This window comes from Trichosurus vulpecula, chromosome 8 (genome assembly GCF_011100635.1).
Source record: "Trichosurus vulpecula isolate mTriVul1 chromosome 8, mTriVul1.pri, whole genome shotgun sequence".
Lineage (NCBI taxonomy): Eukaryota > Metazoa > Chordata > Mammalia > Diprotodontia > Phalangeridae > Trichosurus > Trichosurus vulpecula.
Window position 1 is genome coordinate 171,112,871 of NC_050580.1, and position 14,519 is coordinate 171,127,389.

Genomic DNA, 14,519 nt, shown 5'->3' on the forward strand with positions numbered 1-14,519 from the left:
GTTGCACGAGGTATGTGGACTATTCTGGTCTAGTAACTCCCAGTACTTTCTGCTCAACTCAGGGCAGACAAGCCAAGGCAACCGTATAGATCCCCTGGGGAGTGGGACTCACCAATGGGACTCGTGATTTTCTTACAATACCAAGTTTTTCCTCTTGTAATGACATTATGTGTGGAAGAGTACATAGATGTTTGGGAGGGAGAAACTCATCAGTGACAGAAGGAGAGTTGTCTTTACTGTTTATGAATGTAAGTTCTTTGTGGGTTTTGTCAGAATAAATAAACTCTGTCCCATATTTGATGTTTTGTTTGCCTGAGTGCTTTCATGAGAGATGTGGGCTGGTTTCCATTATTTTTATTTTTGTGTAGACCCAGATATGGGCCAAATTCTTATGTTCCTAGAAGAAACCCTGGGTGGGGTAAAAATGATCCAAATGCTGATGTTCCCAAGGGGAATAATGAGTGGGGACACAAACCAAAAGAGAGTATAATTCTCGGGAAGCCCTCAAGGTTGAACCCAGACTATATAAATCCAGAGTTTTGGTTCTGAGCTGTAAACTACACAAAATAAACAAAAAGTATGAGGCGAAAGTGGTTCTTGACTTTAAGATCTTGGAAGCCAAGATTATGGAAATCTAGAAGATTCAAATCCAGAGCTTGATTCCAGATTTGTATGTGCTGCGATTCATTAAAATATTTACATGATACAAGCAAGATACCATCCCTCCAGGTAGTATCAGTGAAAGAGTTGTGAAGACCCAAAGGGATCCATCATTAACGAAGCATAGGTGCAGGGTGGATCTCTTCGATGATCCCTGCTACATCAATACTCAGGCTTTTCAGACGGCAGTCTGCCCTTCTGGAAATCAAGACTCCACTCAAATACTTGGGAGCCCGTTACACTGTACAAGTAAGTAACTAGACATATTTTTCACATTCTAAAGAGAACATTTTTTATACTTCATTTTAAAGTATGTGCAAAGATTACATTTCCTCTATGGTCAATTTAGGGTTGGAGGAGGGGGAAAATCTGAAAACCCGCTGGATTTTAATTTGGGTACTGTTCATAGAGGTGGCTAGGTGGCTCAGTGGATAGAGTTCTGGGCCTCAAGTTAGGAAAATCCAAGATCAAATATGGCTCTAGACACTTAATACCTGTGTGACCCTGGGCAAGTCACTTAACCTCCGTTTGTCTGTTTCCTCAACTGTAAAATGGGGATCACAATTGTATCAACCTCCCAAGGTTGTTGTTAGGATCAAATGGAATAATATTAGCACAATGCCTATTCCCTTCCCACTCCTCTACACCCCATTCACAGAGTAAAATCTGGAATGTAAAAAAGCTTTTTTATACCACATGCTTTTGTTGAAGATAGAGCACAATAAACTAAAAGTATAGTGAATAGAGTCAGGAAATCCAAATTCAATTCTCACCTTGGGAATTTACTAGCTGTATGCCAGTGGGTAAGTCACTTACCCTCTCTGGTCATTAGAGAGATTTGTGTGTTATTTAGATGTCCTTTCCTTTGCATCTGAAGGTCTTTCTCCTGATAATTTGCAGAACTTGTTGTTTCTGAATTGAATTGTTATTTAACTACTACATATCTTGGAGTCTGCAGTCTTTTTTTTTTTTTTCCTGGAGGTGATCGGTGGATTCTTTCCATTGGAATTTCATTTTTTATGTTCATAAGTTCTGGACAATTCTCTTCTATTATTTCTTTCATTATAGTGTTAATGGTTTTTGTCCTTTCACTCTTCTGGCTGATTTATGATCCTTAGGTTATTTCTACACATCCTATATTTGAGATCCTTATGTTTTGCTTGTATAGTGAGTTTATTTTCTTTGAATGTTCTTGTTTTTTTTCTCCTCTTCTTCTCGGTTGTCTTTCACTTCTGTTTTTACATTCTCAATCTATTGTTTTCTTTGGTGAGGCTTGCCATTGTAGATTCTGTTTTGTTCATTATTTTTTCTGTGTAGGAGAAAAATTCAACTTCATAATTCTCATTTCTTTTTTAAACCACTAAGGAACAGCATGTTGTGGTTCTGTGTTGTCCTCAAATTCCACAGAGACCTCTGTCTCATCAAGTGTTGGATCATTTTCCTTCATTTTTCAGTATTTATTCACAGACGCCTGGACTTGTTACAAGATCTGGAGGCCACATTTCCTTCTGTTGTCACTGTCTGACCTGTTGATTTGTCTGTTTATGTTCAAGGTCGTTGAGATACTTTTCTTCATGAAATCTTTGGTACTTTCAGTCTTTTCTTTTCCTCCTTAATTTTCCTTATCATTCTTCCTTACTCCCTTCCTTCTGATTGTAGTTTCCTTGGGGGCTGGATCTCAAAGCATCTCAGTCTCCTCCCATACTTAGGAATTCACATTTCACCAGCCAACATTTCTACCCTAACTGACATTTGGGTGGTCAGAATTGGCCCCAGCTGGATGCTTTGCTCTTCCCTCAGGCTTGGTGGAGTGCTGCACCATTCCCCACACTCACTGTGTCTTGACTTGTCCTACTTACTCTAGTCCAGGGGTGAGGAACCTGCAGCCTTGAGGCCCCATATAGTCCTGTAGGTCCTCAAGTGCTGCCCTTTGACTGAATCCAAACTTCACAGAACAAATCCTTTTAAGGGCATTAGAGTCTAATCCTTGGTTCTCTGGCCCAGCCCTAGAAGTTCAGTCTGCTTTTCCCAGCCTCAGCAGTTGAACTTACTTTCGTCAGCACCTGCAATTCAGATCCTGCTTTCCGTAGTGGAGAACTTTGTAGCACTGGTACTTCTGGGTGTTTCCACAATCCGGCTAGCAGCTTCTGTGGGGGTGTAAGATCCACCCACAGCCAGCACCCAGAAAGCTACCGGCACGCTGGGAAAGCACAGGTTCTTTTGATCTGCTTTAATAAGGAAATCAAGGTTAAAAAGGTTGACAAGTTTACTTTAATCCAGCATACAGACAGCATTCACTTAGTTCAGGGGAAAAATCCAGCACCCTGAACTTCAGAACAAAATACAAACAAATTACAAATATCAACAGACAGACCCAATACAATTCATAGATACCAACATCTAGGTTCAGCCCAGGAGCTCAGAACAAGGGCTGGTCCAGAGTCACGCGCCACCACTGCTGCAGCAAAGAGCTCCAAAGGACAGACAGCCAACTCCTGGTTTTTATATCTTTTTCAGCATCATGGGTGAGTCACACATGTGACTCACCCACGTGACCTAGAATCATCACAGAGAGGTGGACTTAAACCCACATGGTCTAAAAGCCTCTGCTCTCCCAGACATGTAAACTAGGCCCTCCCTGGAGTTAGTCCTACCTTGGACCCCACCTTAGTTGCCAATCCACACCCACTAAGGTTTTACACCTAATAGGGGTTTGGGCCCTGGGGCTTAGCCCTTAGTAAGACTCAATGAAATACACTGAATTAATCAAAGCAAACAAAAGCCAAACTCTTCAAGGGCACTTGTTGAACTAAGTGCTAAGGAGCCCATTTTTCTTACCAACACACTGGGTTGCAGTCGCTGGCTGCCTTTTGCTCCTGAAGGGCTGTGGTCAAGCTGGCTGTTGAGGTCTGAACAAACTTCCATGCTTAGAACTAAGGAATTTGTGGCACTAGAGAGAGAGAAGGCATCACTTAGCTGCTTTCTTATTCCTAGAGGTAGGTATAGAGGTGATAATCAGCCTGTACTCTGCTCTGGTCAGATCACATCTGGAGCATTATGTTCAATTTTGCAAATCACATTTTAGGACCCTGATAGGATGAGGAGGAACCAAATGTTGGCAATCAAAATAGAGAAGGATGGCATATTAAGACCAAAAAAAGGAAGTAGGAATATTTAGCTTGGAGAAGAGAAGATTGGAGGGGAGGGGAAAAGAAATGATAGCTGTGATAGTAAACATTTATTAAGTACCTGCTATGTGCTAGACATTGTGCTAAAGACTGGGGAGACAAATAAGAAAAAGAGAGAAAATTCCTGTTCTCAAAGAGCTTACAGTCTAATAAAGGAAGACAACACGCAAAGGAAGTTGAAAGTACCAGGAGGGGAGGGGATATGTTCAAGGAGTTGGAACTAAGCAGAGCAGCTAGTGGGAAATGGAGAGCTGGCTGGAAGTTCTGAGCCCTCTTTAAAGGGAAGTTTTGAGGGGAGTTTTTTTGCTCTTCCCTCCAGTCCTGAAATCAAAGCGAAGAGGCAACTGATGGTGCTGAGGAGGTGCTGAGTACCAAAAGCTGAAGCAATCTCCATGTTGATTAGGTTTCAGGTCGTTATCCTGGAGGATGCATGATGTTCAAAATAGCTATTTGAAGGGCTGTCATGTGGAAGGACTAGACTAGTTCTGTTTGTCATCGAAGTGCAGAACTAGGAGTGATGGTGGAAATTGCTAAGAAAAAAATTTTACCTTGATGTCAGGAAAAAAAAAATTCCTAGCAATGAGAGCTTTCCCAAAGTGGAATGGGTCAGCTTAGGAGGTAATGGGTTTTTCCACATTGGAGATCTCCAGAATAAGGCTGCATGACCATTTGCCTGGCATATTACAGTGATAATGGCCACTAAAGCCACTTCCAACTCTGAAATTTTAAGAGTCTGTTCCCCAGGGCTCCCCTTCATGTACTTTAGCTTCTCTAGACAAACTGACTTATTTAACAATTCCCTGAACTTACTATTCCGCCTCTTTCTTCTGTGCTTTTGCTAGGTGCCTCCAAGTCTAAATGCACTCCCTCATCATATCTGCCTCTCAGAATTCCTGCCTTCATCAAAAGTCAGCTGAGCTACTACTTCCTTCAAGAAACGCTTTTTCTCCCAATTCTCTGTGCCCTTGCCTTACTCAAATCGTCATATATATGTGTGTGTGCATTTGTATGTATGTGTGTATATATATTTATATATACACACATACATACATATATATATGTATTCGATAGAGACATAAATAGATAGAGATATATACCAAATTCCATGTTATCTCCTCACCCTACCCCTGCTTCCCTTGTAAAATATAAGCAACTTGAGAGCAGAGACTAATTTTTGTTTTGTCTTTTTTTTATCCACCCCAACCTCACCCCACCCCAGCATGGTGCCTTGAACATAAGAAAAGCTCCATTGATGATTGATAGTGGGTTGAAAGTTTCTGTAGAAGTAGTATATTGACTCAATCAAAGATTTGAAGTGTTGAAACATATGGGAAAGGGCATGAGAACTTTCAGGTATTAAAAAAAATATATTCCAGCAGGGCATTGAAACAGACATGAAAGCTCCTCCCTCTCTGGTCACATAGGCAGTTCTTGTGGATCTGGCCTTTCTCCCCTTTCCTTTTGGAAGGGACCACTCATGCATCCGAGTGAGACTTTTCCAATAACAGAAGCCAAAGATGGTGTAGTATGGTGATATTCGTAGGCTCATGGGATCAAAAACTGGAAGAGACCTTAGAGAACCTCTAGGCCAGGATTATCAGACTTAAATAAAAGAGGATCCCCACTGGAGGCATGTTAACTTAGAAACCCACAAATTAATATTATTGATGTTGTATAGTATTATAATTTATTTTGTTGAACATTTTCCAATCACCTTTTAACATGACTTGGGCTGCAGTCCCATTTGGCCAGCGAGTTTGACACCTCTAATCTAGACCAACTCCCTCATTTTATGCATGAGAAAACTGAGGCCCAAGGGAGTAAATGGCAGAACCAGTATCTAAATCCAGATCCTCTGATTCTAATTCCAGTGTTCTTCCCATTCCACAGACATGCTTCAGAGACTGTGGAATTTTTAGGAGCTTCTGCTCAAACAATTTCATTTGGTCCTTAAAATATTTTATTAAAAAAAAACATATGAGTATAATTTTTAAAAAAGTACAGGTGTTGCAAACAGAACATTTTTGTTACTACCTTGTTAAATTTTATATATATACACACACATACATGTAGTTCTTTTTTAAATTTTATTTTCAATTTATGGAATAAAACAAGTATTTTTCTATAACTGTATAATAAAATATATGATTGCACATGAAACTGCAAATCTATTATGAACAACTTGCTATTCCTTTTGAATATATAACAAAGTTACCATGTAAATTTCATTTTTTCCTTTTTTCCTGCCCTCCCCCCTCCACAGTTGTAAATGCTTTATTTAAAAAAAAAAACAACAACCAGATTGAACATGTGGGCCTCTTGCTCTCTTTTGTATAATGAGATGTTTGCATTCATTAACAATAAAAAAGAAAAAAAATTAAGTCAAAACTTTTAAAAAGAAAAAATTGCTATCTTTCATTTACTTTTCTATGAAAATGCTATATCCTTTAGCAAAATGTGAGCTCCTTGAAGGCCAAAATTGTTCTGTTTTTGTGTTTGTGTCTCCAGTTTCTGCCTTGACTGGATCTGTGATTTCATTGGAATAGGGAGTCTTCCTGGTAAGGAAATTCCTAATACCAGGGCACATCAGTAACTTAGAGAGAGCTGCCTAGAGCAGAGATGGCAATCACACCACCATGATGGGTCTTCCAAATCAGATTAAAATGTATTTGAGAAAAAAATTAATAAATAGAAAATAAATTAATAAAAGCATAAATAAATAAAAATACAATAAAACAGAGATAATATTAATATGCATTTTTCTAAGTCAATATACAGCCACCAGGGATCCTCCTGTGCCATTTAGTAGTCCATTTCTGTTTCAGTTTGACACCCTTGGCCTTGAACACTGAGAGGTTAGGACTTTGCCCACGATCACATAGTCAGTATATGTCAGAGGCAGGACTTTGGCCCCTGTCTTTCCTGGCTCTCTCTCCACACTGCCTCTAAACTTGTAAATAGCAAGCACTAACTAAACACTTGTTGGATGGGGGGATTGGACCGGTGGGGAATAGCATGGATGTTTTGTCCTTGTTTTTTATTTTCATTTTCAGAAGTACCAGAAACGGTTCAACCAAGTGCCACAAGCAGGACAGCTGGTCTGTATGCTCTGCCCCAAATCAAACGACAACTGAAGAATGAGGACTGCTACCATGGAAAACTAAGCCGGAAAGCAGCAGAAAGCCTCTTAATTAAGGATGGGGATTTTTTGGTTCGAGAAAGTGCAACATCACCTGGTCAATATGTGTTGAGTGGCTTACAAGGAGGTCAGGCAAAACACCTTCTACTGGTGGACCCAGAAGGCAAGGTATAACCAGTCTTTCTTTACAGACATCACCCTCAAAATGGTACTATTAAAGATGGTCTGAAGGTTCAGAATTAAGGAGGTTTCAGAATGCATGTTCATTTTTGTTCAGTTTTTGAAAAAGTTCAATAGGTCTTTCAATTCTTAGGACTTGGGATGAGAAGTGAAACAATTCATTCCCCTGAATTGTGATGGGGAGGTAAACTTTCTTCTCTCTGGCTGCCTGTTATAGTCCTATTCTTAGCAAGAGAAACAAATATCCAACCATAAGTGTTTATAAAGAGCTTACTATATATAAAGTAGACAAGACATAGGATCTGCCCTCAAAAATCTTACAATTTAGTAGGAAAGTTAAAAAAAACCCACATAGCTATATTATACAAGATTATATACATATATATATATGTATATATATATACACACACACATGCATACATATATATGTAGATAGATAGATAGATAGATAGATAGATATGGAAAAGTTATCTTTACTCTGCCTCTCCCCAAACTCATCCTCCTCCAAAAAAAAGTGCTATGTGAGGTCTGAGGATTCATTAACAACAAGAGGGATCGAAGGAAGTCTCATGGAAAAGGTGGCATTTACTTTGGTTTTAGAGGATGGAGAAGAATTCAACCAGAGAAGGTAGGGAGGGAGAACATTTCCAGCATAACTTAAGCGAAGTCTTAGACGTATGAGATGAGAAAGCAGTGTGTGTTTGAGGGACAAAGCATAGTCATATTCGTCTGGAGCATAGAGTTCACTCAGGAGAGTAATATAAAACAATGCTAGAAAGGTAGGGTGGTGTCAGACTATGGTCTTTAATGCCCAGCACATGAGTTTAATTTTACTCGATGGACCATAGGACTCACTGAAGATTTTTGAACAAAGGAAAAACACGATCATAACTATGTGTTTAAAAAAAAAAGACCATTCTGGTAGTGATATGAAGGGTAGATTAGAAGGGCTAGATAGCATAGAAGGGAATACTTATAAGAAAGGTATTGCAGTAGTTCAGGTGAGTGGTAATCATGGCCTGTACTAGAGCGCTGGTTGTGGGAATAGAGAGGAGGCAGTGTACGTGTAAGAAATTGCAGAGGTAGGTTCCTTGGTACCTGATTGGATATGAGAGGTGAGGAAAAGGGAAGAGACCAAGATAATTCCAAAGTTATGAACATATCAGACTGGGTGAATGGTGTGGTGCTATAGACAAAAATAGCAAAGTCAGAAAGAAGAGCAGTTTATAGGAAAAGGTGATGGATTCAGTTTTGGCTATGTTGAACTGATTGGAATCCTGGTAAATGTATTTATGAGTAATTAGAGCTGCCGATCTTTCACTCAGAAGAATGGTCAAAGAGAAGAAATCTAGATCTGGTCATTGTGTGCATAAAGTAGGGTGATTGAAGCCCTTGGAATGAACGAGATCACTAAGGGAGCAAGTTTATATAGAGAAAAGAAGTAGAGAGTAGAGTTGAGAAGAGAAGAGAAGAGGAGGGGAGGGAAGAAGTATGGGAGGGGAGAGAAGAGGATAAGAGAGAAGAGAGTGGGGAGGGGAAGGGAAGGGAAGAGAGGAGAAGACAGAGGAGAAGGAAGAAGAGAGGATAAGAGAGAAGAGGAGAATGAGGTGTGGAGGGTTGAGGATGGAGAGAGGAGAGGGAAGAAGAAGGAAGACAAGATGAGAGGAGAAGAAAGGAAAGGAGAAGAGGGGAGGGGAGAAGGGGAGAAAAGAGAATAAAGGAGAAGAAAGGGGAGAGGAAGGGAGAAAAGAAGATAAGATAGAGGGGAGGGTAAAGGAGAGGATGAGAGAGAGGAAAATGGAAGGGAGGAAAGAGGAGAGGACAAGAGAGAAGAGAGACAATGATGGATCCTTGAACACCCATGATAAGTGCTTAGGAAGATGATGAAAAGTAAGTGAGAGAAAGAATGATTAAAGAAGTAGAAGGAGAACCAGGAAAGTGTGTTTCTGGGACCAAGGTAACAAAGAAAGCATCAGTAGGAAGTAGTAGTAGAAAGAGGGCAGAACTTATACTTAGAAGAAACCTGGATTCAGATCTCATCCATAGTATCATGGGATCATGGATAAGTCACTTAATCTCCCTCACTTTCAGCTTTCTCTGCCAAACCAGGATATTATCTTTAGTGACTAACTATAGGATAGATGTGAGGATCTAAAGAGATATTTTATATAAAGTGCTTTATGGGGCAGCGAGGTGGCACAGTCGAGTACCAGGTCTGGAGTCAGGAAGATGAATCTTCCTGAATTCAACTCCGGCCTCAGACTCTTACTAGCTATCTGACCCTGGACAAGTCACTTAATCCTGTTTGCCCCAGTTTCCTCATCTTTAAGAATGATCTGGAGAAGAAAATGGCAAGACACTCCACTATCTCTGCCAAGAAAACCCTGAAAACTGAAAAACATAAAGTGCTTTGTCAACCTTAAATTGCTCTATTAATATTAGCTGTTGTTATAAAGACAGGATATAAAGGATCATCTATTTAGAGCTAGAAGGGACCCCAAAGGCCATCTAGTCTAATCTTCTACCCCATTTTAAAGACTTGGAAACTGAGACTCAAGGAGGTCAAGTGACTTGCCTGAAGTCATACAAGAAGTTACCATCACAGGATTTCAGACCAGGTCCTCTGACTGCTGAGCCAGTGTGCCTTCTACACTCTACCTCCTCCCCAACAGGGTTTGAAGTGCAGAGAGATCTAGGGGGATGAGGACTGGGAAAAGGCCATGGAATTTAGTGATTAGGAATTCATTGGTCCCTTTTGAGAAACTTGATCATAAGACAACAAAGAGAGAGTGGGGAGTGGGGAAATTGGTGGCATCAGATATAGATAGCTTTTACACAATGTTTAGCAATAAAAGAGAAGAGAGAGATGGGATGACGGCTGAATGGCATATACAGGTCAATGAAACTTTTTTTAAAGACTGGGGAAACATGAGTGTTATTTGTGGTAGATGGGAGAGATCCAGTGGAGAAGGAGAAATTGAAGATGCTTGAGAGAAGAGATGATATCTGGAGCAAAGTCTTAAAAGAGGAGGCAGGGAAGAGAATCAAGGGTACAGAGGAAGGAATTAGTGAGCAATGGGGTGATGATGCTGAGAAGTTATGAGGAATGGTGGAGAGAAGCTGAGGGAGTTTCATGTCAGATGACCTCTGGGGAATCTAAGTGTGGGGGAAGGAGGTACAGTTGAGGTTAAGAGGAGAAGAGGGATTTAGAACAGTCCCTATTGGGGAATGAGACATAGAGTTCATAAGGGCAAAGTTGAAGGACTACTGAGTAGCAATAAAGATTATGTACCATGAATCAGTTAATAGGTGAAGACCAGTTTCTCATTCTGAAGAGATAAAGAAACAAATGAGCATGAGTTGGAGACCAGAAACGCAAAGAGCAGACTTAAGAGCTCTGCTTTGAAGGCACCCTTTTAAAGTCATAGCACAAAAGATAGCAGTTGCACTTGGTACCACTCAATTACTTCATAGCTGATGAAATAAAATCCAAGTCCCAGCAAAGGCTCACCTACCCATACATAAGCTCATCAGGTTAGATCAAGGAACTCTCTTGACCAGCCCCCAACATGAAGTTTGTAAATGTCTGATTTTGTCTCTCAGGGCAACAAAACATGTATTTTAGGGAAGTGTTTTAATTATTCATATTGGTATAGTTAGTCTGTTTGTCTATTACTTTTTTTTTCCTTTCAAGAGAGCTATTACAAACTAACCTAAGACCCTTTGTACTTTCTTTACAAGGTGAGGACCAAAGATCATGTATTTGATAATGTGGGTCACCTCATTCGCTACCACATGGAGAATAGTTTGCCGATCATCTCTTCTGGAAGTGAAGTAAGCCTTAGACAGCCTGTAAGAAAAGAAAATCAAAAAGGCCACCTCCAGCCCTACAAATGACAGCACTGGAACTCCATGACCCTGAAATGCAAAGGAATGCCAGCCTGTGATAGGAGGATGGATTAAATAATCTCAAACTTTGTTTCTAAATAGAAGAGAGCCCTGTCAACCACACCTTCCAAAAGCCAGTACAGAAGAGGTGTCCTTCTTTGAAGAATAAAGCTTAACCTTCAGAAAATAAAAAATAAATCAGGAGAGAAGACAATTTGCCCATATGGGAAAGGAGATTAAAGCATGCACAGATGTCACTTTTAAGGTCACACTGCATGGATAACAAGCTGAAAGCACAGTTAAACCACCACATGCAAAAGATAACTTGAATGAACTGCTGAGACAGTTGTATGTGCCTTTTGACTCGAGATAATTGGGACATTTTTATTTCACTGGAGAGGTTTTAAGTGTTTTTGCATGCTAGTCACATAAAACCATTTGCCAAAACAAAACATTTTGTCTTGCTAAGAAAAAAAAAAGAATGCCATTTGCTTAATAGTTACTGACTTTAATTTCTTTTTTGCTTTTAGCAGCACTTTAAAAAGCAACATTTAAAATTAATTAGATACTTAACACAGGTCATGTCCATGAAAGTGAGCGAAGGGGTCAGTCTTTCCCATTTGCTGTTGGTTAAGGCAACACTATGCTCTGTAGAACCAATATTTCCAGATCTTTGCTGTGCGGTCATATTGTAGAAACAAATGGTGGGAAATTGGACAGACCTTATCTGTCCAGCTTGTCATATTTAAGCAGATTCCCTGAAATGTTGCCTAGATAATTCTACAAAATCGGGAATATTTTTGGGAGGAGGTAGCCTCTCTCTTCATACCTATAGCATGGGTTTACAAGATGGCAAACAAATGTTTTTTGTAAAGTACAAACCAATTTGAATGGATGTGGAAGCCAGCATCTCAACATCTGTTTCTACTCTTTTGGGGGAAACTTTTGCTTCCAGCTTTGTTTCAGGACATTTATTTGAAGTGTAAGGCAGGGCATGGGGTGGGGAGGAGCCCTGTGATTGGCTGTCAGTGAGTCTTGCATTGTTATTGTTGGGGTTTTTTGGTCTGGACCTGTTATTTTATTGGCATATGGAACTCCTAATATGGAAACTCCCTCAACCAACGCAGACAAATAACTCATCTGTCTCTTACAGTTTTTGAGAGTTGTCTGGCACAGTGAGCAGTTAAGTGATTTGCTCATGGTCACACAGCTAGTATGTGCCAGGGTAGGGATGGAACGAAGGTCTTCCTCAGTCAAAGGTTGGCCCTCCATCCCCTATACTCTACTGACTCTTTGCAGTGAATCACATTATCTACCTTTTCCAGTTCTGAATAGATAAACAACAGAGAAGGTGAAAAGTATTTAAAGCCAAACACTTGGAAAAGGTCGACCCTTCTTTAGGCTATAGTAGAAAGCTCACTGACCTGAGAGGCAAGAAATCTGAACCATAGCCCCAGCTCTTCCACTGAATAACACTGTGCACGTAGGCAAATCTCTGATCCTCTCTGTACCTTAGTTAACCAATTTTTAAAATGAGGAACTGGGGATTGGACTAGAGGAGTTCCAAAATCCCTTCTAGCTCTAAAAGTCTATGATTCTATGCACAGCATTTAAAAAAAAAAAAGTTAACTGGATCAGAGTTGACAACAGATCTGAATAATTCAGGCTATAAATAGTTTGTTCCCCTCTTTAATCCACTGTGTTTGCCCCCATACAGAGAAAGACAGAATTGAGACAATCTTTCAGATAATTTAAGCCAAAACCACTTTTGCCTGAAGAATGAAGATAACCATGGCAAGAGCAGATTATCTTTTTTGAATTATCAGATGATTGTCTCAGTTTTCTGTTCTAGTTTTCAGGTTTGTAATTCCATAACAAATTGTTTTACCTTGAGTTACTTGGATAGCTGCCTTAACCTCACTGCATTTGGGCTGTGTAGATGCAGCTTTGCAATTGTGAAATATTTATTTACTAAGGTTTAAACAAAATACTAAGATTAATTTAAAAAAGTAAATGAGGAATCATTTCTTTTTTGCATCGAAATATTCGGAGATGAAGCATGTTAGTTTCTTCATTTTTTTATGTCCGACATATAATTTTACTACAACTGCCAACGAATCTTTGGGTATGCTTGTTTTCTTTTTACAAGTAGATAATATTTTAAACTCAATTTTGCATATGATCAATTCTTGATTATCTGTGCCAATGAAGGGGAGCATGGGTATGGATAATGGAAAACCATGAATAACCCAGCTACTTTGAGTAAGACTGCCTCAGATTTCCTGGTTAAGGGGAATGGGGCATTGGTAGCTGGGCAGCAGAGAATAGCTCCCAATACAAAGAGATGTGGATAATCTGTAGTTGACTGTAATGTGACTCAAACTGGTAGACTAGCTGAATGAACAACTAACACATTTGAAAAAAAATTCACATTAGAAAAGATTTGGTTGCATGCTATACATTTTAATCTATATTTCCTTCCTCTCTTCTTTGCCTTGAATTGGCTTATGAACACATGTAAATGACTTTTTAAAAAAAGAAACAAATAAATATTAGTATTGCTTTGTGACAATACACACTGTAGACCTGGCATTTTTGCTTCAAGAGATTGATACTGTATATGGTGCTAGAGAAGGGGTGCTTTATCTGAGGTTCTCAGAGATACACTTTAACCAATGGATCTGTGGATGGATTTCAGGGAGGGGTGTCTCTGAATTTTTTTTTTGTTTGTTTGTTTTTTGGCAGGGCAATTGGGGTTAAGTGACTTGCCCAAGGTCACACAGCTAGTACATGCATCAAGTGTCTGAGGCCGGATTTGAACTCAGGTCCTCCTGACTCCAGGGCCGGTGCTCTACTCACTGTGCCACCTAGCTGCCCCAATGTCTCTGAATTTGAATAGGAAAAAAAATTATCTTTATTTTTCACTAACCTCTAATGTGAGCATTTCCTTCAATTATGAATTAAAAAAAAAACGTTATTCTGAGAAGAGGTTCAAAGTCTTCACCCAGCTTCTCAGTTTTGAGTTCATGACACACAAAAAGGTGAAGAACTCCTGCTCTAGAGACATCAACTTCTACAAAAGTCCTTCTACTCCTCCGATGTCTTATTGTGCCATGCAAGTGATTCTGGATTCTTGAGGATCAAATGAGATAGTAATTGTAACGTACTTAGCATAGTGCCTGGAACGCAGTAAGTGCTTTGTAAAAGTCAGCTATTGTTGAAGGCTCTAGCAACAGAGTACAAGCTGTGACAGGGCCCAGAAAACCAGATAGTGTCTACCGTATTTCACTGCATAATCGTTGCAGATTTTATGACAATTTTTTTTGTAGAAAAGTGGGGTGCAACCTTTATGTGAAGCTTTTTCTTAAAAAAATGTGCCATTATTACTTAAAAATCGTATATTACTAAACTTTTTGGTGCAAGATTAGGATGCATGGAATACTTGTGAATATACATTAAAGTTG

General features: G+C 39.6%; 1 protein-coding gene across 1 annotated transcript in view; it reads left to right on the forward strand.

Moving 5' to 3' along the window:
- The window catches only part of SHC4 (SHC adaptor protein 4), a 156,082-nt gene extending 144,617 nt beyond the window's left edge, over positions 1 to 11,465 (forward strand). The window contains exons 10-12 of the mRNA XM_036735874.1: positions 730 to 909; positions 6,902 to 7,155; positions 10,909 to 11,465. Coding sequence (XP_036591769.1) covers positions 730 to 909; positions 6,902 to 7,155; positions 10,909 to 11,064 — 590 coding nt within the window. The 3' untranslated portion in view covers positions 11,065 to 11,465. The remainder of the gene's footprint in view (positions 1 to 729; positions 910 to 6,901; positions 7,156 to 10,908) is intronic.
- Positions 11,466 to 14,519: the final 3,054 nt, after the last annotated feature.